The sequence below is a fragment of the Mizuhopecten yessoensis genome, unplaced genomic scaffold (genome assembly GCF_002113885.1).
Source record: "Mizuhopecten yessoensis strain PY_sf001 unplaced genomic scaffold, ASM211388v2 scaffold2711.2, whole genome shotgun sequence".
NCBI lineage: Eukaryota > Metazoa > Mollusca > Bivalvia > Pectinida > Pectinidae > Mizuhopecten > Mizuhopecten yessoensis.
Genome location: NW_018485984.1, coordinates 877793 through 903905, shown reverse-complemented (window position 1 = coordinate 903905; position 26113 = coordinate 877793). Strand labels below are relative to the sequence as shown.

Genomic DNA, 26113 nt, shown 5'->3' with positions numbered 1-26113 from the left:
GTCCGTATGCGTATTGTATTTAACATTATAATAATTCTAATATATCCTCAATAGTCGAACAGTGTTGACATTCATTCTTTCCAATTTCAGGAAAAACTACAACAAGCTATTATTCCACATCAAAGGAACCGACCGATCTACGTCACGAGGCAAAACAGAATCAATTAGTCACGTGGGACGGCGCTCGCTTCTGATTGGATAAAAGTAAAAGTCACATGCATAATGTTCTGAAGTGAAAATGGTAGTTGTTCAGTAGTGGGGGTGGCTACCTGACTGACGCTGTACGTACAACGATGGTCGGTTAACTCGTCACTAAAAACACAAATCATCTGAGTACAAGATAATAATACTAAGTGTATCGAGGCTATGAGTTCCTACCTAGGAAACCTACTGCCGGCACACATGGCTGCTAACGCTGGACATTCGGATGTGTTCTATCCACGCGCGGAAAAGTCAGCGGACAACCATCATTCGGCAGGATATCATACAACGTCAACTCATAATATGTGTTACGAAAATGAAAATTCGACATACAGCATGGGTAACTATAATTGTTATCCCATGTACGAGAGATTAGACTCTCAGAACCAGATCCAACCTATGAACCTTGTAGCTAAACAGCAAGGATACTGTCCCGGTGGAAACGGTAGCATATATCCTTATCAAAATTCACACAATTTTAGCCATTCTAATCATTTGCATGGGATTTCACCTTACCAGGATGACCGACCGAGCTGTGTTAAAACTGAGGAGGGGTGCATCCCCACCCCTCCGCCTACCTACCCTTTACATGAACAGCACCAATCTGTGGGTCAGATCCCCTCAATATCGGGTCAGGAACTGAACCCACACCATCCACATCTTTCCACAAATCCGTCATCAATTAATGGAATTTCTCAACAAAATATGGCAGTATATCCATGGATGCGAGCAGCCGTAAATGGAGGTATTGTATTTATTTTTTATTTGTTTTAGAATGCAAATATAGAGAGAGATAGACAGAATGTTTGTGGAAATAAGATAAATATTTCATGTCACTGAGCGATGACTAGTCATCGGGCTCCCCTGCCGTAAATCAACTTAATGGTTGAGTTAATGCGAGCTGAATTACACATGCAGCAGCAAGGCCTAGTTGTATGGCCAATGTTTTGTGAAGACATTACTGTGGTTTCTCAGCACTTCATATATACATTGTACCAGCCTTCAACAGTTTTTAGACAGGTTAGGACATCTACTCTCAAGTTCTCAGGTTGTTTCGCGCAAATTTCCCTTTCAACGCCCTGCATAAAACCCCTTATGTTTTATGAAAATGTGTTTGACTCTGAAATGCGAGCTATTTGTATTTTCACGGTCGGTGAATACACGGCTATAATCCTACACCAGGCTAGCTCCCGGTTCATTGGAGATGGTTATCGCGCGTTATAAATGTATTTATTTCACTAGCTAGGGTCCGTAACATCTTCACACACAAGTAACCTTAAAATAATTTCCGAGGCCTGTCAATAACGACGTGATTTGCATAAAGGCCGATCCCTCTCGGTCACTCAATGTCGCCTGTGTGGATTTGTTGACAGATGGGTTGTTACGGTAACAAAAAATATCTCATATTTATTTTCATTTACTGACAAGAAGTATTTGTCAAGATAACATGATTATTTTTTACATTTTTCAATAGAATTGTTCTTCAGATCTTTGGTATTGTTTATAATTCTTTTTACAACAGAAAATGTCACTATCAAAGAGTTATTTTTATTTATGTATTCGATTTTATTATTGTCTTTTAACAAGTATGTATGAAATAAAAAAATAGGTATTTGGGGATAGCAAATATACCTGGAGCTTTTTCCAATAAATACATAATTTTAGTCCACAATTATATACAAAATGTGAGGCTATTTAAATTGTTATACTAATAAAATATCAAAATACATATACAAGACCAAAACAGTGTACCTCTCCACAAATATGTGTCGGAAATGGACATAAATAGAAACTCAGTTTAATTAATCGGATATGAATTGATTTAAAATTCTCCAATTAAAACCTGACCCGTTAATTAACTCATTTATTAACTAGAATATGTAAACTTGGTATCATTTTGTTTGATATGATACATCATACTGCCTAAATAGCTCATGACTGTGGTTGAAGGTTTTTACGATCTTTTGACTGTCCTGCGCTATATAAATCTCGCCTAAACTCGGAACTTAAAGCATAAAAAGTAACCATTAGGCCATTAATTTATCATAAAACCAAGGAGTATAATTCATATCTCACTCCGTATGAAAGTAGCTCTTCTACGTTTTGTTTGTGACTTGTTCGGGCAGGAGGCGTGCTCTGTAATTCTGTGAGTTTGTTAGTCGCTCATTACCCTAGACGTTTATGGTCAGTCATAGACTGTTTATGAGGTGGCAACCCGTCTTTTTATGACCGCCAACCTCTCACTGTATTAACGCCAGCTTATCGTTGACCCATGGCCGTAATTCATAAATGGCATAGAGGATATGTTTGAAGCAAGTTCTAAAAATATGAAAATGAATGATTTAGAAAGCGTGAAATATTTTAATTGATTCATGAGGTTGGAACTTGTTTATGAACTGTTCTGCTCATCTGTATATCTCCACGTGTTTGGGGCACTCACTCAACACCGAACCTGGTAAAAACACCCATTTTACCTTTGAACAAGCCATTAAAGTTATAATTGATTTATTAGGAACGAACTGTTTTCTAACCGTAAGCGATCCCCCAGTACAATTTACAAGGAACGGTTTTAGATTTTTTTCGTTTTCCATTATTGAAACGGCATGTCTTCAATTAGTTTTATTAGGTTTTTTATGAATATTTTTAATCGTTTCCGTGTGAAAATTGCTTTATTTTTTTCAACCAAATTCTCACAACTATTTAAAATCATTAAAATAAAAAGAATATGGCTAGCCTGGAATTGAGATGTTTTATTTCTAGTAGACTGATCAAGGGCAAAGTTAATGGTTTTACAAAATAATCAAATTTTCTTAGAACTGTATTTGCTAGCAAACCGGGAGTGGATGACAAGGGTAGGAATTTATTGGGGAGGTAACTGAATGTTCAATAAATGTAACGGGTAACATAAAGTTACTGTAATAAGCAAAACAGTACTTAGAAATACACAAATATATACATATAGATATAGATTATTTACATTATGTTGTAGATAGCAATACTACACAGTTCTCCAAAATATATCACATACATTAATATATAAAAATGTTAATGTGTTTTAATTCTAAATAGGTTTTGATTTAAATGATATACTGAAAAGTAAATCAAATTATAATACATGCACATTTTTACAACTGACATGACAATTTTAAAATGTGAAAAGACAGTGTTCCTGAAAGCACAATCTGAACTCATTAATAAATGTAAATATGATGTGTTCTTAGAGACAAATAATGGAAATCAAATTTAGATAATTATTTCGAAAACCGTGTTTATTTCTGATTTGAAGAAGATCTTGTTTTACCAACAGGTGAGTGTACATCTAAAAATATGTTCTGTGAAAATGACACGTATGGATCAGATAAAACAATATCTAAATATACATTTTATGTTTCAAAGCTATGCACACTAGCTACCTCACCTGCTATACATATATAAGCTAGAATGCGCAGTGTTACATTTATTTTCATCATAATAAAATGCATATTTGATTTACACTATGTAAAATTCAAACAGAGATTTGAAAATACACTATTGATATATTATTATTACGGATGAATATTACAATCATAAGTTATGATTATCTAAATGTTGATTCAAAATTGCATCTAATGGATGCACATGTGTATACTTGTCCGTCTGTTTCTCTGTTATCTGCCTTCAGATTTGTATTTAATTACAAAGCAGCAATAAAATATTGAAATTTAGATTAAATGAGCATCAATATAAATGAGTTTTCATTGCAAACAGTGCATCACAGGAAAAATAGATAAATAAATAAGTAAACAACGTCTGAAAACGAACTGTTAATAAAACATAAAATGCATAAGTCCATATGTGACATGAATCCTGCTTAGCTCTGGTAGGTTATTTTATGATATTGATTTGCTGGTAGTTGTTGCTACTGGTTTCGTTGTGTAATGCTAGGTAAAAATATAAAAAAATCTCTTAACATATCCTATTGATTTTTATCCGACTTATTCTGATCCTGGAAAAAATCATATTTAGGTGGGGACATTTTCAAAATGATTGATGAGTAGGAGTTTGTACTAAGTGATCTGGTATACATTAATTCCGGGAATAGATGCTAATATCACTTATACTTATTAGCCACAAGTATGCCAATGTGGTTATCAATTGATCTGTTCCCTATGGAAGTGTCAATGGGTAAAAATCATGATTAGTGTGACCAACACTGGATTACATAATAAACGAAAGCCTATCCAATACTGAAAAAGATTCATTATTGCAAATTTGTTAAAATCTTTATTTGGTTGTTTCCGGTTCTGTTTCTATGCGTTACTTGATGCAAATGAAATGAATTAAGTTACACTTATATATCTGGGGGTTTACTTACACACAAATACAGGGAATATGTTTAGATGTGAATTCACATTTTTATTAGATATCGTCATCTTTATGGTTTTAAAATTCTCTAATATGATCTAGAGTAAAATATATTTATGGTGTATTATACAAGTATTAAATGTGTTGTGTCAACTTCAACTGCTATTTACCTTATACAATTACAGAAGTTATGTTTTTAAAGTTTCAAAATAATACATATACTTAATATACCAGAAAAACAGTATTATGAAATTAACAAGCTAGACAGTAAAATATTAAATATATTTTTTTTCGTTCTAAAATTTGTAGAGAGGAAAAGACTAATCTCTAGAATATGTTAACACTGACAAACAAGATATGCACTGCTATTTTTTAATAGGGAATATTTCTTTAACACTTTTCAAGAACAACTTTCATCAAAAATCGAAATACTCTTTTGACAATGAGGGCTGTTAAACCTGATATGAAGCTATACATAATATATCATTGTACAATCGTATAAATCAAAATATGAATGATTGAGAGGCATTTTATATGTTACATAGATTTACATGTCAGGTTTGACAAATGCATTTCACATCTTCAGTACACCCGCTCAAATTCCACATCGGTAATCTAGCAACGAATACTTTCTAAAGAGAGGCATTTGATTAACCGCTGATTCAACAGGTTGGGGCGATAATCTATTTTTCAAAAACCCGATATGGTTTTTGAGGAGACGCCTGTCCGTACCCCACCTCGACAATCGTCCCGAGACTTCCTTGTCATGTGACGCAGTGCTTCTCCGCTGGCTTCCTATCTTATTCTCATTACAAATCCATTTTTAGCTCCATGCCCGGTTGTTGAATATTTAGAAAGCCTAAATTACCGTCATTTTGGCGATAAACCGTAGGAAGTACGGCAAACAAACGTCCCGTATTTTAAATCTGCTATAAATAATGTTGCGTGAATTGAAATCAAAGGTAGACCGGAGCCAAATCTTACTCGAGCGATTTGAACCTTTTTGTGGGCAATCGCATTTAGATATTTTAAGGACATGTTTTCTCCGCCTCGGAATCTCTGCGCCGTGCCATGTCCATAGTTTACTCACTCGGTCGTATGATTCCATTCTCTCATTCTCAAGTGGTCTTTTGAAAATATATTCTGACTCAAGGGACTAATATGTTTAGAGAAAATGTCATTTGAGGCGTGTAGTGTTGTGGTTTTCTCTAGTCGTGAGGATGATGTAAATGATCCCGTGGCGATTCGAATGTGATATATTTTATACAACATTTCCGGGCCCTTTAACATTACTGAGGTGGGAAAGTTTTGGCTAGCTCAGTTCTCCCTAAGTGAGTTCATGGGTGAAGGTTTATCCAACGATACTCCTTCCAAGTGTAGCTGCAAACTTGTATTGAACGACATCGAAATATTAAAGTTGATAATATTATTATGCATAAAATAACAGTTTGGGAAATTCCTTTAGACCACCTTTTCCTCAATAAGATTCATCAGTTTGGAAATATGTGATATCAAAGTTTGACTTTTTACACATACATTTTTGATACGTACATTGTTTGTGTAAAAAGTAAAACTTTGATATTACCTATTACTATGACCAGTTAGTAATAAATCATGAACGATAACTCTAGTATCGGCTGAAATTACAACTAGCTTGTCTGAAAAAGAGAACTAAAAGTATTACCTCTCAATCAAATTTGGTAATAATGACATTTTCTTTTGTATAAGAACATATTATTATTATTCCATTCCAAAATAATACCAGGATTACAAAATCAATTGAAGTGGCCGAGGACTGCTCTATTCTGAAGTCGGTGTAATACTAACAGTTACAATATCGATCTCTCGGAGAACACAGAGCTTGGTGCTATGTGTTACTGAACCAGAAACGGTAGACTATAAACAACAGACTAATGGAGAAACAAGTGAATCTGGAGGTTCGTTATGTCGATAGTGATAAAACGTAAAGACCTAATAGGGAGAGGCACCGTCAGCTGACCGGCGGGGGCCGCTACGGTGCTGTGGCAGATTGCGGTGTCTTATCGGCGCTTATTGTAGGGACATATTGATGTACTTTTTTTCGTAGACCGCGGTCAATATTATCGCAGTAGGCCAAATAGAAAGTACATTTTAATTTGTATTTGATCTGCAGACAAACGACAATCACATTATTTTGGATAGTGTTGTATCAAAACCTAGTCAGGAGAGTGATCACTGGAAATACGATTTCATGGTTCTATTGTGTTTCGATTTCGCTTACGATTGATAATAGTGAAAGTAGAGTTACTCGAGGGACGACAAATGATATTGTCTGTAGCCTAAGTAATGTCGTATCTTACTATACACATTGCCAGGCTTGAGATGTGTTACAATCATTAGCATCGCTCTTAATTAACCGAATCGTCAACACCACACCCACATCAACGTGTAACTCGCAGAGAACAGACTGAGCTAATGAACAAAATCCAAATAATTCGTAAGAAATAATTAACAAGGCTTCCAGAATCGTGACCCTGTTTGATTCCAATTAAAAGATGTAGAATACCTACATAGGGAACAGAAATAATGGGGAACACTCAATATAAGTATCGAAACTGAAGAACAAACAACCATGCAAGTGTTCTGGAAAACAGGTGTTTCTCATTAATTATTTCTCCTTTGGTTAATTCCTCACACTAAGCAAGGGACACACGTTAAATTTAAAAAGCGTTTGTTTTTCTGAACATGTTGCTACTTATCCGCCATAACGAACTGTTGGTATTTATCAAAAATGCATTACCGCTGAGCAGGGTTACCGGAAGTCATTCTTAGTCACTTATGCGTTTTTTTTCGCTTTATCTCCACAAGTAGCCTGTGACACTTGAATCAAAGTAGTTAGATATGTCATACTACACACACGAATCTATTATACGGGAACTAGACTGTTTATCAGATCAAATAAAGATGCATTTTTGAATTGAAGAATGTCTCCAACCAAAGTATGTTTTCTATTCATACTTGTTTGTATTAATGACATCATTTAAGTCATATCTTAAAATTATTTATTAATTATGTCTCTGAATATAGTACAAATGCTAAAAAATAATCCATTCCCCGCTGTTTTGTCTCAAAATAGAAGTTACACCCCTCAGAGACAGACTTCCCATTATAACAAAATGAACTATTGGAAATTCGGTCCAATGTGGCGCTGACACGACGATAGTATACCGTAGCAAAATAAGCGATGTCGTTTTGGACGTCACCCACCGAACAAATAATAAATACACTGGTTTTAGTTCACGGTAATAATGAGACAGAGAACACAAAGATATTTTCTTTGATAAAAAATGCCAGTGAATCTCTGTAAAGAAAAGCGCCGGCTTTTCGCCACACTCAAAATCGAAATCGATGAAAAACTAGCGCCGTTCCCGTGTATCAATTTATTAAATATTAGAATTGTAAACGTCACCAGTGAGGCTGTTATATTTACAGACCATTAAAACTGGTGTATAGCATTAAAGATTAAACAAAGACAGTAGACCTTCCAAACAAGATAGGTATCGTAACCGTCACAACAAGGACGCGCCCTTTACCATTGTAACCGTCACAACAAGGACGCGCCCTCAACCATGTCAATTCTAGTCTTTAACATGTTTGTTACATTGTTTTCAGTATGCATCGTATTTACACAATACTGACTATTTATTTAGAAAATCGATAGAAAACATGGCATCTTCACTTGTATTCATATTTCCGATGGTTTTGCTTTATTAAAAGCAGATTTTGGGATTGATTAAGCAGCGACGTATCTCAATGCGGAAAATAGATGGCATCAATGATAAAGCCAGATTTGGTGACGATAAAGCATAGGCTTGGTAATGATGGCGTGGACGTGTGTGTACTGAGCTGTGGTTTTAACGGAACTGATGAATGCGATATCAAAAATAATATCATCAATATTCTAGTTCTCAACAAAATTAGCACATGACCTACATACTGATAAATGGTGTGACATCACCTGTGGTTCCGTGACTTAAACACAAGAATAACCGTTTTCTGGAAATAAAATATCTTATATATTACATATGAAGAACAAGTTATTTTGATCACACAATCCGCAAAAGCGCATGGGCCTCAAATAACACTGCATCACAGTGGAAGATGGGAACACATATGCTACTATAAAGACAAAGGGTTGGGATACATGTAACCTAGTTAGCTTAACTGTCTTTGTACTAAGCTAGGCTATTGCGAGTTTGAAAAACTGTGTGCTGTTATTCATTACGGAATATGTGGCACAGTGAGTTACGATCCGTTTCACCCCATGGTTCCGCACTTTTCCGTACTCCATAACGTCATAACGCAGACTATCTGTGTAAAAACATGTCCCATAATTCCTATGTAAATCCTAGCAATATCATAACATCAGCAAGTTAACGAACATTCTCAATTCCATGCCGGCTTTTCCTCGAGTACTTGAAGCAAAAGTATGTGTTATCTGCGCAATGACCGTAAGGATTTTATCAGCAGTGGTAATCTTCCATATTTTGGTAATAAACCTAAATATCTCACTTTGTTTAAAAGTACTTATGACACGGAACATATTTATTTTTTCACAGCGGCAGTATTACGAATTCATTTGAACTTTGATTTATGATGAATCAGCGTTGGCGTCAAGAAGCAACCTGTTTGAACAAATATCGCGACTTTCAGCATGCGTAATATGTAAAAACGAATAACGAACGAAAATTGGGTATTCGGGTAATGATGTAGAATTTATTTGAATATACACCGTACGTAAAAGCTATGCGATTTGCATCAATCTTAATTGCAGTATTGGAAAAAAAAGTAAAATCTATGTGATTAACATCAAGTTTAATTGCAGTGCTAAGTAGAATAGTGTTTTTTCCCTAAAAGTGCGCATGACACTGCAACTTTTACAAACATATTCATTTATCTAGAATTAAGTAAAAATAATATACGAGGTGTGAATTAGTGTCAGAGCTAATTCAGTGAGTGTCAGCTGAATGTTTGTCTGTGCCATGACCAGGCGGCGTTTGTTTTATAAGGTATTAAGTCATACCTGCACGGATTGCAATTAATACACAGGTAGGACACATTCTGGTAACGAGGACAAATATTTGTATATATAATATGGCAAACGAGCTCATTAAGTTACGAGCGTGACGAGGGAGTTTAGTCGGACGCCTTCCTTTCTGTCCCAGAGTAGAGATACTGACAACTGTTTGCCTAACAATCTGTAAATCTGTATTTATAAAAAATGAAACATTTCGATGGTGATTTTAAGAATTAAAAACACAAATTAATTGGTATTTCTATCCTAAAATTAAGTTATCGACGTTCATACATAGCTTTCTATGACAAATGCTGGTGTATTTCTGAATGCCAGAATCGATTTGCTCAGGGTCATTTTGGTATCGAGGTTAACGCTCAGTTTTTGGCTGATGAAGACGTGTCGGTATTGGAGTGCTAACATCCTCGATAGATCATATCAACTGACGTTATACATAAGTCATCGTTTGTGAATGGATGCGTTTTCACAAATTACATCCCCGTGTGTTCGTTCGGTGTGTATTGTGGTACGATAGTAGACTTAAGGTATATAATATTTCGGCTTAAGAGATGTTCTCGAGAAACTTTTTTTCCATGGATGGGTCGAATAAATATCAACATTAAGAAACGTAATTTATGACAAAACATTAACGCAGTTAGTTTTGACCACGGTGCCAACAAACAAATCGTTCTTGAACTCATCTGAGGATAGCTAACCTTAAAAGGTTCATCTGAAGGTCGCTATCAGTGAGTTCACAAACACAGGAGAACTTCGGATGATTCTTTGTTTAACTAAGGGTTTCTATGACCAGGTGATAGATCTGGATATTAGGTAGGCCGATTGTAGCTTGTACAACCTTGTAAAGATGACAGTTTATTCGACTTACGGTTTGGTCTGTACTGTTTAATCAGACAAGATCCGGTTTTGGCCTTCCCCAACATCCTGAAGTGTATGTCGTAGTGAAAGATCAATGAAAGATGCAATATGTTTAACCAATAAAATTTGACAACGTTAGCATTACGTTAAAACATCGTAACAATTTTAAATGTGACCCTGGTGCTCTATCAGACAAAGGAATCAAATACAATTCTGTAGTTTGTGGTGTCTGTACCGTAAAGGCGGTATTGATTGGGGGAAACGTGAGTTCCGGCCCGTGGATTAGATGTAACGATACCGTAACCGTTTTGTATTTAGAAACAAGTCATAAATTGTTTCCTCTCTTCAAGTCTCACCGCTACAAGGCGACTTCATAGTTAAAGTGTAATCTACGATGTGACAACACGGACAGATACGTGTGTGTGACACCGAGGCTTTGCTTGTTGTGTACTCTTGTGCCGTAACTTTATCGCCATTCATGCATACACATGAGTTATCTTATCGTGCGATCAAACGTGTAATAGAAAATAAAGCAAGATGCATATTTTATGAAGATCATAAATTCACCTGAAGTTTGTTCTACATTTTCTCGTTCATGCACGTTGGTGTTCGTATTTTGTATAAAGTGAACTCCTGTTGCAAAACTGAAACGCTGCTCTCTGTTTTTCACGGCTTGGTGATGCGTGACGCTAAATACAGCGCCTTGTCGGTCTGTCCTGTCGCTGACTGTGTCCAGCTAACCAAAACGTCCACATTCGTCCCAGGAGACAATTTATTAATCGATGTCGTGTCAATGCCGTGTGAATCATATCTTCCTGTTAAATATGTATGTCCGTCTCCGTTAGATCGGGACATGATGTTGACAAAACCGGCTACCCGTAACTCGGATGTAGCAATGACCCACACATTGTCAGTTTAAAGTAAGGCGTACCTTGAAACAATATTATAACGTTGGTGGAATAATGAAATATATGTTGTCATTCCATCTAAAACACATTTTTAATATTTCAAGGTTCGAACTCGGAACGTTTCAACAACCAGTCTTTACTATGTTTCTATTCAGGAAATGTAAATTACCATGCACCTCTCAAATTGAAGTTACTCTTAAAAAATACCACTCAATTATGTTGCATTATCATTTCCTAAAGGGAGACTACTCAAAATTAAGGAAAATGTATAACTTTACAACACAGTGGTACTCTTTACTAGTAATTTAAATTATATCGACATCTTTGTATATATGATATGCAAGGCAAACGAAGCAATGTTTTCACGATAAAAATCACCAGAAAGTGATGAACAAAACTGCAATACATTTCGTACACTTCGTGCTTGCTGCAGCCATTTTGTCAGTACACGTGATTGTAGCCTACCTATATAATTTTAGATAATAGAGATAATTCCAGAAATTATAATGAACAGGCTACAGTACGATTGATAATTGTATCGACCTCATGTAGGCAGAGATATGACGATGATTATTGAAATGAATTGTTTCATCGCTCGTTGCGTCCAAGCTCTGGGCGAATGATGAATCATGCTTTAATCCAGAACCGTTGTTTTGAAGTGGTTCTGTGTGATAACACAGATGATATATGCGATCTTCACAGCTGATAAAGCATCACATTCAACCCCTACACCCCCTGAAACCACCCCATGGACCGATCCACGTCTTGTGATACCGCCAATATAACCGGAAACGCGAAGGCACGTGCAACCGAGTTACCGCAGTATCGTACACATGCTACAATTTCGCATGTGATGAATTCATTTTTCATAGAGTGGATTATTTACCGTTAATGCACTTTTCTGTTGCAATCAGATCTCGCAGACGATTCCAGCACCGAGGAAGAATTACAAACATAGACTTATTTCTGACAGCATGCATTTAATCTAACGCAATGGTGTCAACCTGGAGATTTATTAGAAGTTACAATTACCGAACAAAACGGTTTCGTGTAAACATTTGATCAGGGAAACCCAATCCCAAGACAACGCAACACCGTGATGGCATCCCCGATAGGACGAGAGATACAAAAATGTCTGGTTTGACTCATATTTATTCCAAATATTATATCTGAATTACGGCGAAACCTCAAAATTGTACATAACTTCTTTATAAAAAATCGCGTTTTTTGGTCAATATAGGCCCATTATGCTGACGTCCAATGTCATGCTTGGTTCATGACGTAGCTGCATGTGGTACGCCGAAGAACGAGAGAATGGTGTTATGCACACTTTTACGGTATATGCACTGCATCGTAGGTCCTTTGACATCAATCCCTACCATAAAACTGCAGCAAACTTCGGGAAAAATTAATACATATCCATAAAATTGTAGCTTTATGTTACCTTTATGCCGAACATAGTGCTACTCTTAAATGTGAGTTTACATTTAATGCCGTCAAGGTCTGTCAAATTCCACATGAACCCGTTTGCGGTATTGGAATTATTTCATCTTTAAACACGCTTTATGACTGTACATAAAAATTGTATTAATATTAAAATATATTTTGTAACGTGAAAAATTTCCTATTCATATTACACCGCGTTACAAAAAGCATAGATGGAATTATTTAACAATTTCCAATAGACATAGGAGATATTTCCTTCAGGATAGTGTCCGGTGAAGTTCCTATAAGTATTGGATGTAGCCGTTAAGCTTCCCTGTCAAGTTCTTTTTATTAGTGTACGGATTTTAAACCTTTTTATTAGTGTACGGATTTTAAACCTTTTTATTAGTGTACGGATTTTAAACTTTGCTGGATTGGTTACGTTATGAGCAATACATATATATATGGATACGGTAACATCGTTTTTAATGTAATTCCACCCTGTTTATATCTCAAACGGTTTCGTTTTTCAATTCGAAAGTTTGTGTACGGGTTTCCAATCCAACATCGCTATGTCTGTGCGTACTGCCTTGTGGAATAGCTGTACGTTGTATTAGTAAATAGAGAATAACGTTTTCAAGTTCAATGATTTATTTGAAACAATAAAAACAACGTGTTATTTGATCTATATCCCACCGTTATGACCTACTTATGATGAAGCAGAAATTAGATGTCGGTGTCGACATCACAGCCACTATACGTTGGTTCATAAACGCCATAGGTATCATCTGCTTGTGACGTATAGGTCCGGGGCAGCAGACCGTGTCTGCCCGATAGGTATGGGACACTGAATCAATGACTCCCCTGATGGCGATCTTCGTACGTGACTTTGCAGCTAAAGTGTGAAAATTAGTATTGTCGGATCTGGAATCTGTGTTATAGGATATTTCACCTCTCATAAATGTGTATATCCGTTATCTTCCGTCCTGACGAACACTGGGAGTTTTAAAAACTTTTTTTCTTAATTGAATTCACTTAGCCCTCCAGTAAATTGCACGCATAGTATGTTGCTTGCAATAGTAAAAAAAATGTCGACAGGTTCATCGAAAATTGTGTAATAGGGTTTCATCGTTTAATGTTAGTTAGTCGTAATTTGAACGTCTCAAAAAAATAAAATTTCCTACTTATGTAATAATAGTTGAAATGTTCATACATAGAATCCCAGCGCTTATCGTTGATTGGAAAGCAAGGTCATTTACCATTGCGCTATCAGCATATCGCTCATGGTATATGTTATGTTCAGAAATACTTTTCTTTCCATAATATTATAATTCTCTCAAAAGGTCCCATTTGTTGCCACAGTATGAATATAGAGGGAAAACATAAATGAACAGGAGGAGACACTCTTCAATACCTGTGCGAAGAGTGGTGGGACTCTCTACCTTCACATAGCCATTGCCTAAGAAACGGGGTGCACACACCTAACATAGGTTGTGTTTTTATATATTTGTTGAATGTATATGAACTTGTTGTACGCGGGCTCCAGATCTAGCAACACAGCTGGAACGAAGTTTTTAGCAAGAACGCACTTAAAAGCGTTATGTTCGACTGTATTGCCCATGGATGCGAGGGGGGAACCCTTTCCCATAATCCTCTTATATCGCCTAATAAAATCTTTCTTATCATTCCATAAATCTGGATATTAATTTAAATGATCAGTGACATCGGAGTTACGAAAACCAACAATGGGTAATGAGGATTCGTTGGTTGAACATTTGGCGCCTTGCTTGAGAATGCTTCATACCAAAATCCTTCTTAGGGATTAATTTTCGTATATTCAGTGACACTAAATATACACAATATACCTGGTATTGCAAATGAAAATTTGGCTTCTGTATGTGTAATTGTAATTATGCATTGTTTTGGATTTTTGCGTTGGATGGGGTTGTGGTTTTGGTCGGAGGTTGTTCAGCGTCCTATTAACAGAGTTAACATTTCCTTCATTCAACATTCATATATGTTTCCATGTATATTTTATTTCTCGTTCACCTGCTATATCACAATAACAGTGCGTGTATATATATACATTTGTTAATTCTGTGTTATGGTATAATGGTATCGAGCTGGTCTACTGTGACTTGGGTTCGCTCTGCATTAACTACACTGTACACTATATATTGTATGCCCGTCGAATCGTATACTCTCCGTTCGAGCTCTGATATTTAACACAAAGCAGTCATCGATCTATGACGAAATGTAAAGACAATGGAACTCATCGTGTAAATCAACAGTTATATTGTGAAAGCAAAAACGAGTTCTGCACCATTTAGTACCGCTCAGGGAAACGGAGCCCCAGATGAATAAGATTCTGTTTTACAACTCACGTTTTTTCATCTCAGAAAGAAAAAAACTTTGGAGATGTGAACGAGCGACAGATCAAGAATATTTGATTACGAAATATTATTTTGTTTAACAAAGATCTATCTTGCGTCTTTATTATATTGGAACTAAGGCAATAACTTGTTTAAAGCCATATGTTTTTATTATCAACCGATATCTACGCGGCCTTGAAGACCAAAAGTAGATAGCGGTTTGCGCATGTCCATAAATAATGTTACTCGCGCACAGAATGGATGTCTAATTGAATCCGTGTATAATGTACCACACTTACACATGCGAGACCCGAGACACATGCATGCAACACAATTCCAGCCTAGCTTGAAAAAAATACAAATCCTGGGCGTTTGAAGGGGGAGGGAGAGAAATCCAGTTGAGGGTGTAAACTTACTATTCCTCGTCAAGTCAACCTTGTTACACGACTATGGGCATTATATACCAATGGCTTCTATTCTATCTTTAATATTTCCCACATTTCATACAAATGAAATTAGTGGATGTGTTAGGAGCATATGTCTTGGTTACATAGAAATCATATGATATGTATACATGTCGTATTTTCTTATGAGGTTCCAGTAGTTATAGAGCGAGCGCGGATAATTCCTGTTCGTCGTTTGTCAGTTCTGGTTGTCGTTACGTGTTCTTTGGTGATATCGTAAATGTCGTTGTAAAACGTTGAAATACAATATTGCAATGCATAACGACCACAATATGAAATAGCCCGACGAAAGATGTGCCCAGATGTTATGCACGTCATACGTACGGCAGATAGACACGCCATCCTATCGGAAGACAATGCCGTAGGACCTAACCTCACATACGGCAATACACCTAGTCCTCAACCACATGTTGTGTATATATGTGTATATATTAGTCCTTCTGAATTAATTTCCGTTTGTCTAGTCTATGCTAGCGTCTCTATTATTTGTATATTTCAGCAGAGGTGTATAATCTGATCGTGTTTATAACGATCTTCGTATCATATCGACATGAACCATCGACTACATCGTTCGTTAGGGTTTTGACCTAACCAAAGCAGCTTAATGACAGTGTGTTGTCGTGGATCATGCTCCAAATCTGGAGATCGGTAACAAGGGCACAACCCCCAAAAGGTGTGATGAATTCTGACGTCACTCTCAATGGAAATTCTTCTCAGAATATTTTAAGTGAGGATTTTTCTATTTCTGAAACTTTCCCAATTTGGTATCCATACCGTTGGACAAAGCTCCGCCGGTGATTGTGCGATCCCAACTCACATATGGAATTGGATGGGGTTTGGCTCCTGTCCACGAATTTAAAGCGCTAGCACGTTGTTTGTTTTCTACAGAACACGTTATACTCTGACACACTGTTGAGGCGTTATAAATGGGAACACTGCAGTCTCGTGTGGTTTCCCAAGAGATGCGTGGTGACTAAAAGGGCAAGGTGGCAACCTTCCCTAGCTAGTACCACGCTCTGGCGGAGAGTATTCACGAGAGACATCCACAAGAGGCCTCTTCGGGGGCAAATCAACCATGGATAATGTGTTTAAATACATCCTAACTGTTTTGGATAATTTTGACTTAGCTTTTTTAATGAGCTGTCTGCAAAAAGATATTTCTACTTATAAAATGGTTGGCAACCATAGATGAGCAAACTTCCTTGAATCGTTGTGTAATATTCTCTGATAGAGGTGATACCCTGTCTGTTGACTCGGATAGAACTAACTTCTACCTGTAAAACATTTGTACCCTGAATTAAAACTTTTCATACAGGAACGTTATTTCTGAAATTGGACCAACAGGAGCACAGAATGTGGTAAACTTTCAGAACAAATGAGAATCTCCGCGGGTAAAAACTCGGGTATGCCTGTTTGGAAAATGCATGACGTGCGTGGTTATAGATCTCACAACGAATACAAATTTAATTGAAATATATTCTTCTTTCTTTGGTCATTCGCTATGTATCCGGGATGATATCACATTTAAATACATTCTAAAACTACTTTGCCTGGGTTTCATATATACATTGGGTTTGGAATTTCAAATTCTGATTAAGACTATCGTTATTTTGGAATCTCTCCAAATGCGATTTAGTGATATTTTACACAGCCCCTCACGCTCTTCAGAATCCGGTACAGAAAGGAACATTTTCAGTTTGTATCAGTCTACATGCAGCATAAAAGGCAATTATCATTGGGAAATAGTTTGTCTGTAGATCAAAATAACGATTCAGTCGAATTACGTTCAACCATGGAAGAGTCGAGCTTTTCCCGTCATGTTCCCGGCTGCTGAAACGATCCGGATGTAATATATATAATTATAACATAAAGCAAGCGATCTGTGATATATGTAATAAGTGTTTCTTGCGTCGAGGTATTTGAAGTTAAAATATAATATATCATAGATCATAAATCTATACTTCAATCCTTAACTGTGTATATTACGGAGCATACGGCTATATCGTCTGTATAACAAGGGGCCTTGCGTTTATAGTGATTTCGACAGCTATATAAATCTTGTACCAATGATCACGGAGGATATACACATGAAAATAAATGGAATCGATACATCATAGGCAACTAGAGAGAAAAGACAACGATCTTACGCCGACTGATTTACGAGATCGCAAATGTAGTTTGAGACACTACGATAAAAGCATTGTCAAATTGTCGGTGCGTGCGAGTGAACACGACACACTATCCTTACTTCCACATTTACATATATACATTATTATTAATCTACTCATTTGCATATCATGCACAATATACTTAATAATACGGGTTTCCATTATTAAAGTGTGTGTTTTATAGCGAGTTTACACAGAAAAACGTTGTCATGTTTTCAAGATAATTACATATGTTTTGAAGTTTGTTAAAAATGTACACATTAGGTTGACATATGCAATATATATATCGGATCTATTTAAAGCACAGAGGTTTAACCTGTACATATATACTCACAAATATTATATTTTTTTGCTATGAGGATCATGTCGTTTAACCGTTGTGTCCGAGATCACACAGACAAGATACTTTACATTTAAATTTTAACACCGGTGTAAAAACTCGACTGTTACTGCAATTGCGCTGAAACGTTAAAAACCATTAAGAAACAACAAAATGGTATTGGACTTCCTTGTGAAAGTCTTTTATCATTACTTGAAAAAGTGCCGAAATGATAAAATCTTTAAAAAGGCATACCTGGGTGTGTACTTCTGCACTTAGTTGTATAAATGGACCTGTGTCCAATTGCTGAAATGTAGGCAACAAAAAGGCACAACAACTCCGTTATTGATGGAAGAAATAATAATAACATTCAGAGATTAAAATTTGATACATGGACATGTATCGCTTGAAGGATACATATAGTTGCTAGAATAGTCTAGATATCATAAATCTCAATGAAAAGTATATTTTGTAATTGGTAACACGTTTTTCTGATGACGCGTTTGGACACTTGAAGGAACTAGCTGAGAATCTTGTTGATGTATTTCTGGAAATTAGCGTCGGAATGCCAGGCAATAATTTCCCGCGGCTACTTCCGTCTGTTGTTACAAAGGGAAAATCCTATCAATCTACGTGGTAAACTTGCCTAGGAACTGTGACATAGGCAATAACGCCGGCGTTAGTCGTAACCACATCAGCACTGAGCGCTCGGTATGTGTCGAGTTTTAACTAAGAACCGAATCTCATTAAGCTCCAAATTCAGTGTATAAAATTCTCGCGAAATGACCAGCCCCCTATCGATACTATTTACATCACTTGGACTATAAACATGTTCTGTGTGATTGATATGCTGTTTGCCTGTGTAGCAGGCTCCTAGCACTTGTGATGAGCTATAGGGAGCCGGGCATAAGTGATAATAGAACCAAGGACGCGTCTAGACTCGGGACCGGAGACGGAGGGAACGACTCCATTCCGGATTATTGTATTGAAACTAAATAGCGAAGCCATGTCTATGTAGTGCTACAAGTAGCACTTGATATATATATCAATTTAAAATCGAAATATCGGTTATGTGTTAATGTAATTGGAAGCAAATTTTAATTCTATGTATTTCGGCATAAAGAGTTGTAACCCAGATTCCTTCACAAATACAGTCAAAGTGCTAAAATGCTTATCTTGTAATCGCGAGTAGGGCCTCCCTTGGCGATTCTCAATCATTCCGTCCGATTGGCTAATGAAGAAATATACATTCAACTTATTTATGGTTTCTGTAATTGGGGGAAACTAAATCACAGAGGGTCAATGTTAAGATATGTCAGAACTAGATCTGTCAGCGCGAGAAAGTGACATTTCACATATTTCGCGCAGTGATACACCGTGACGGTATCCGTATCCAATCAGATACGAGAATAATTAATGGGTCTAGACCAATGGCAAGGTATCATACCCAAGAGACTCTTCTCATTGGTCAAGGGTTAATCATCGATATCAAATGTTGATTGATTATTCATCATATCTTTAAATTAGAAGTAATATTTTATGAATAATCAGAATCCTTTAATTTCGGACATTTCATCGATAATAGTTTCCACACATGCAAGAAGAAAAACTACCAGAAAAAGGCGAAAATAAGTCGCAAAAAGATAATCCAGATTCAACTCAAATACACACAAACTATAGTAGTAATATTTGACGACGATCACAGTTAAACATGAATACAAAAAATAGCATTTACCCGAGGCAGTTTAGTAGCGTAGATTTGAACTGTGCGAAAACTACTCTGCTCATTTGAAAAGACTGTTTAATGACCAAACAGGAAATATTCACGGTGTTGATGTTTTATGTTTTAATCGATTTCATGAACCTCGGAGATTTTCCGTTCGCGCGTGTCTGCCGAGCGCCGTTATTTACTTTTCTGTGTGGTATAGCGTACAGCTAATTGATTAACGCTGTAATTATCCAATTTATGACCTAATTCATAGATATAATCTTTACCCGTAATCTATCTTTTTTTTGTCTCCACCCAAGCTTTGTATAGAAGTCATGCGATCAATCATGTATATTACAAACAACTGATCATTGATCTGATGTATATTTCACTCCCATTATTAGAATATATTGGCTGGTGGTTGTATTTTGTATTTTGTCTTATTAACTGTTATAAATGATTTCATGTTTCATTGCACGTGGATTAGATCGGCGGTAGTGCCCTGTTGATGTTCCGATAGATTCACTGTGTTGTAATCGATCAGACGAACTTTAGTGCCCAGGTATTCACCTTGTGCGGTGCTAGGTTTCAAGTCGGGATTAAATAATTCAGATGTTAAACCGCGCGTGCTATCAACACCTCATCAATAAAACATGTTTATTCTTACCTCGGTGAAATTATTTCATTCCGTATACTCACCTGTGAAAACAAAAACAAAACGGTTTTACGTGAATGAATATGCCCAACTTCCTGTTTTTTTTAAATTACACTGTTGCGGTTCAAAATAATCATACACACTTAAACAGTACTATTTAACACAAGAAGGATATAGCTGGAATCTTTTACGTGGTTAACAGTTACACGCATCGGTTACCTGAATTTCAGAAAGTATATTTAATCAGAATTTCAATTAGATACAACACAGTTACATAAAATAAGGATGTGATTTTCTCTGTCTTGAAATAGACATCGGTTAACATTAGAATCATATACTCTTTAGGGGCGAAAATGGTGATTATAAATTTATTAAATGCGGAAAACATATATTTGTATATTATTTTCAATGGGGAACAAACAAAATTATTTGCGGAAATACATATTTTTTTCTGTCTATTAGATCATTCATTCATTAAAAACATCCTATTGCAATTTTTCTGAAGTAAAAAATACCTCTTTTTTATAATCATACAAGATTATATGGGAAAAGTAAAGGTAAGAATAATTATATAAAAAACCCTTGTCGGTAATACACTAAAACCCTACGGCTATATGTGTCTGCAGTGATTCTCTGTGACGTGTACATTCCCGTAGTATATATCTATGCCTATTTGTAGGTATGAGGATTTTTTTAAAGTAATAATTGATAGTTTACTCATTTTGTAGTTAATAATACCTAGCAAATAAACCACAGTTAACGAGGGTAATAAACAAACACTGCGACCAACAAAATGCCCTCAAGCAAAGCATAAATGTGGAAAAAACAGGTAGCTCCGATTTCGCATAATATAAATTGTCGTGATTTGAAGATACAGGTGTGGACCTATACACGTGTGCTATATTGCTCCCTGGGTCACGGTGCTAATGTGATGTATCTAGTTCAATTTGATAGGCCCGGTTTAATGACTTCTTATCATTGAATTTATTAAACATAGAAATTGAACTTTATACTTTTCATCTTCTTATTAATATTTATACCCCCACGAACATGCATATTTGAATTATTTTGACACCTGTTTTAATAAGAGATGTATGAGATCTCTTAGAAAAGAATTAAATTAAAGTTTTAAACCATAATACAAATTATTCGCTATTTAAAATTAAGCTTTGCATATTCATTTTACGACCTGAATATTTATAATACTATTTCTTCACTTCATTGTATTTACTTGCTATATTTAAACATTATATTTAATACTGATAATAACCCGAGGTTCTTATATACCGCTTTTACACGACCTATAGTTCGTAGGTCGTCTCAAAGCGATTCAAAAATTATTATCCGTGGTTAATGATTGTAAATTGATATTTTCACTCTTGTACACGGCAGTCTTAACTTGCTAAAATATAGGTTTTAATTATTTTGCAGAGGTTACGTACGAACAGAAGCGGACGCGCCAGACGTATACCCGATACCAGACACTGGAACTGGAGAAGGAGTTCCACTACAACCGCTATCTGACTCGGCGGAGGCGGATTGAGATTGCCCATTTACTCGGACTTACGGAGCGGCAGATTAAGATATGGTTCCAGAATCGACGAATGAAATGGAAAAAGGAGAACAATATTCCTAAACTGACCGGTCCGGATCGGTCAAAACCTGAAACAGATCCTGACAGAACAAACATTGGCGCGAGTCCAAGTTCAGACGAAAATAATTATTCCAATTAAGTGATACTAGTGTGACTGACTGCTGGCAGAGTTTTGATATAACGAGAACGAAAAACACACACACTTTATTCATCTCAGGGTAAAAAGACGGTTAAAAGAAACGAGACGAACTCCCGATTTTTGCTCATCATACAGGTCCCATTGTGTTATAGATGAGGTGCGCTTATTACCAAGTGTACGGCATGTGTTTAAAAAGTGGTGTGCGCTTACAGACATCGGTACGGTAAGTGCACATATAAAGGAATGTGCACCGTCTTGTGATGATGGTTATAGGGTAAAAAGTCAAGAATTCCCACATGTAAATTCATCCAAGTTTCAAAGATGGTTACTAAATATATTTCATGAATATTTACGATAGGGGTTATATCCCAGTTGTATGAATCATTGTTATGATTTATTTGGCCGATTTTTATTATTAGTTTCCTTTATAAAACTATTTCGTTAAACTTTTAGCCAAAATAATCATCTGATTTAGGATGTTGATGTTTGTTATAAATAGAAAATTCGAATATAAGAAATAAGGGAATGTGATAAAATAAAAATGAATTGCTATTTATCAGTTTTATATTTGGTAAAATAAACTTGGATGAAATTTAGCGGATATATTCTTGCAAACTAATTCTACAAATGTGAAATCATTCACCACGGAGGATGTTGACAGTGCTTTTTATCGTAACCCGTTCGACGATTGTGGAGTTTTCATCTTCACCATCGTTCTTTCCATCTCCAATATCATCGGTTAGGCCGGAGAGATGGTATGAGAACAAAATATCCATGGACTGTGTGCTCTGTGCTAACCTCATACAAGGCTCACACACACACATATTGGTAAGGTCCGCCTTTTTTTCAGATATATATGTTTTTGACCTTTTTTGTTTGTCAGAAACACCGAACTAGTCCTATTCTGTTCTGCCAGAATTAGTATAATGCATAATGCAGCATTTACATATAAAAATGTAGCAGTGCAGGATTTTGTAAGTAAACAAAATTTGATATTTGAGAGCCGCTATTTTCCCAGTTAATTGTTATGTTGTTTTTTAACTTTAGTTATACAGATCTTAAAACTTCTAGACAATAAAATATTCGTAGATTAGAAAGTCATTTTCGTCTTGAAACAAAATACAAACAAGCTTGTTTACCCCGCAATATTATCGATGAAAACAAAATTAGTCTAATTTACATTTACACTTACCATTTTCTTGAGTTAAATGCAATGTAATCTAAAATAAAATAAAAAAATGTCAGCCCCACTAGAGAATGTTCTGCTTCACAAGTCAAATTGATTTTGACTGTTCATTGAATCCTCCTTCAATATAAATAATACTGAAATGAAATACTTAATTCTAACATTGAAAAAGAGCTAATATTTCTTTTTTATTAAACTTGATAATTTAAAGAAATTCCCAAAATCTCGTGTACATAGATTACACTTAATCAACGTATCCCATTTTTATTTTTGTAATCATTTTCTCTCGGTGCACACAGAAACAGAAAAGTATATCTGTTTACAGTGAAACATATTTTTATTAAATAATAAATTCTTTGGTATCACGATAACCTGTCTTATTCAGTTTTCTTCGATCAACCTTATTCTTTTTTAATAAAGCTCATCCCGACACAAATTAGGGAGCAAAAATCAATATTAGTACCTGTTAAAAATAAATTGACGATTTTCTGCGAGCTTACAAAGCTTTATTCCCTCCCTTACCTGCTCAATCATCAAAACCACTTAATTTGCTCTGCTCTAAAAAAATATTTTAACACCTCAGAAATACAGAAATAAACACCAAGGTGTTAATAATTCATGAATTAAACATTTTTTCGTTTTGAATGTTTGGACAAAAAACTGTATATAAATTCATTCACCTGAACAACACAAATATTTACACAACTCTAGTAAGCGTTGGATTTCGTCAAGAATGACGCTATCGGCCTAAACGGGAGTTTTCAGAGGGCCGGGAAAGGCTGAGTCACTGCGCCATCTGTGTGTGCTACGCTCCAATGCCTAGAAAGGTAGGCGGTATTCACTCGGTCGGTTTGTAGCCAATCAAAAAATTCGATATATCTCAAACACTAAGCTCCGCCCACTAAAGGGCGTATGAAGATCGCGGAATAAAGTAGTACCTGATTTTGTTGAAGAAGTTTAATTTAGTTATTTATACCCGTGTTTTTGATAGAAATCTTATGTTTGCATATCATTTCTTTCGAGTAACATAGGCTAATGAAATGTAAACGTTTCTTTTAATATTTTTTTTAATTGTTTATTTTGTAACCGCGTGCATGGCTCTAGCGTTGGAGCTGTTCCCTTGTTATCATTTATATATTATATACATATATATATATAAATGATGTTGAAATGAATACAGACTAATTTTCGGCATTCTTAAAAAGTTAGAAAGAATGAAATGAATTGTATAGTGCATGTTAAGGGAGAAATGGATATAAATGACTTTGAATGGATTGTGTATGGCTTAAATGAAAATGAGCGTGGTGATTGTGTGCGATTGTTGACTCGGATGTGTTGATAATTCCATAACAATACAAGGTTTTCCCCTCAATGTGTTTTTCTGTTCTCTCTCTTTGTCTTTCTGATACAATAGATCATACCGTTAACATTCTATTAAACACACAGGAAATGTCTTCTTTTTATCTCTTAATGTAAATAATTTAGTTGTGCATTACTCCTTCTTCACTAGAGAGAGGACGAAACAAACACAGTATATTGAATTTGGTAGAGTTTTTTGTGGTTTGACGGAATGCAAACGGTATATTAGATCGCCCTGAAAAACAAGGCGTTTGTATTTATACCTTAGCATAAGCAATTCACTAATTCGGATACAAAGAAAGAAAGGAATATATGAGTTGTAAGAGAGGTGAACATGTGCGTTGTTGTATTCGCGTAGAATGTCGTTTTGTCCCTGGTTAGCGAGAATATTGAATTTGTAAGATAATACAAACAGAAAAATCGTTATACTTAATAAAACTGTGACTTTGTAAAATATTGAAGTTTTAGTTATTGATTTATTATTTTGTTTTTAATTGTTGATGGTTAAATTTTGAAATACGGTATAAAATTCAACGGGAGATTGAACATGCTACTGTTGTGTGTAAACAACCGTTATCTTTACGTACAAATATAAGTATAAAATATATATAAGTCTTAAAGCGACTGGTAAATGGATCTATGTCCCCGTTGAAACTGTTTTATTTTTGTGATTCGTACGTACCATATGATATAATATCGTATTGTTTGTAATTCGCAAATTTCCAGGTTAATTAGTTTTGAAAAAATATGTATTGCTGAGAATAAATATTAATAAGAATATCAGTAATTATAATGTCCTCTGCCGTCAGAGTTTTCAAAGATATACCTTCACATTTGATCAATATTTACTGTACAGATGAGGTCCCCTGGCTTCATTATAATATAACCAAATGAAAATGAAATATCCCGTTCACATATATCTTTCACAATATTTGATAAACAAAACATACTTGTTGATAAATAATAAGAATGATTCCCAGAGCGAAGAATACAGTATCACTTATTTACCGTCAACATGGAACGTGGATTTACCCTGTTCAACAGCACATGTACATAAAATGACATGCATACGTACATTTCATAAATAATCCTATAATTTTTGTATAAAATGTTAACATGTCCAGAAAAAGACGTAATGTTTCAACATAGTTGAACAATCTTATCGAATAGATATACTTTCAATCAAGGTTAATGGTTGCAATTCAAATTAATTGTATAAGGTAGATGTTTATGAAATTTAAAACAAACATGACCCTAAAATACAGTCATTGACAACTGATATATATATATTTATATATAAAAATAAACTATTCTACGTTGTTAAATATTATCTCGTGTTTAC

The 26113-nt window shown here is 35.5% G+C and overlaps 1 protein-coding gene across 2 annotated transcripts; it reads left to right on the top strand.

Moving 5' to 3' along the window:
• Window positions 1-214: 214 nt before the first annotated feature.
• Window positions 215-25225, top strand: LOC110445080 (homeobox protein Hox-D4a-like). 2 transcript variants are annotated; one of them, XM_021489469.1, is made up of 2 exons: window positions 215-946; window positions 21925-25225. In XM_021489469.1, exons 1-2 carry the CDS (start codon window positions 367-369, stop codon window positions 22224-22226), a joined length of 882 nt encoding a protein of 293 aa, XP_021345144.1. In that variant the 5' UTR covers window positions 215-366; the 3' UTR covers window positions 22227-25225. The 2 variants fall into 2 exon arrangements, with proteins under 2 accessions (XP_021345144.1, XP_021345143.1); XM_021489468.1 differs by having other exon boundaries at window positions 21907-25225.
• Window positions 25226-26113: the final 888 nt, after the last annotated feature.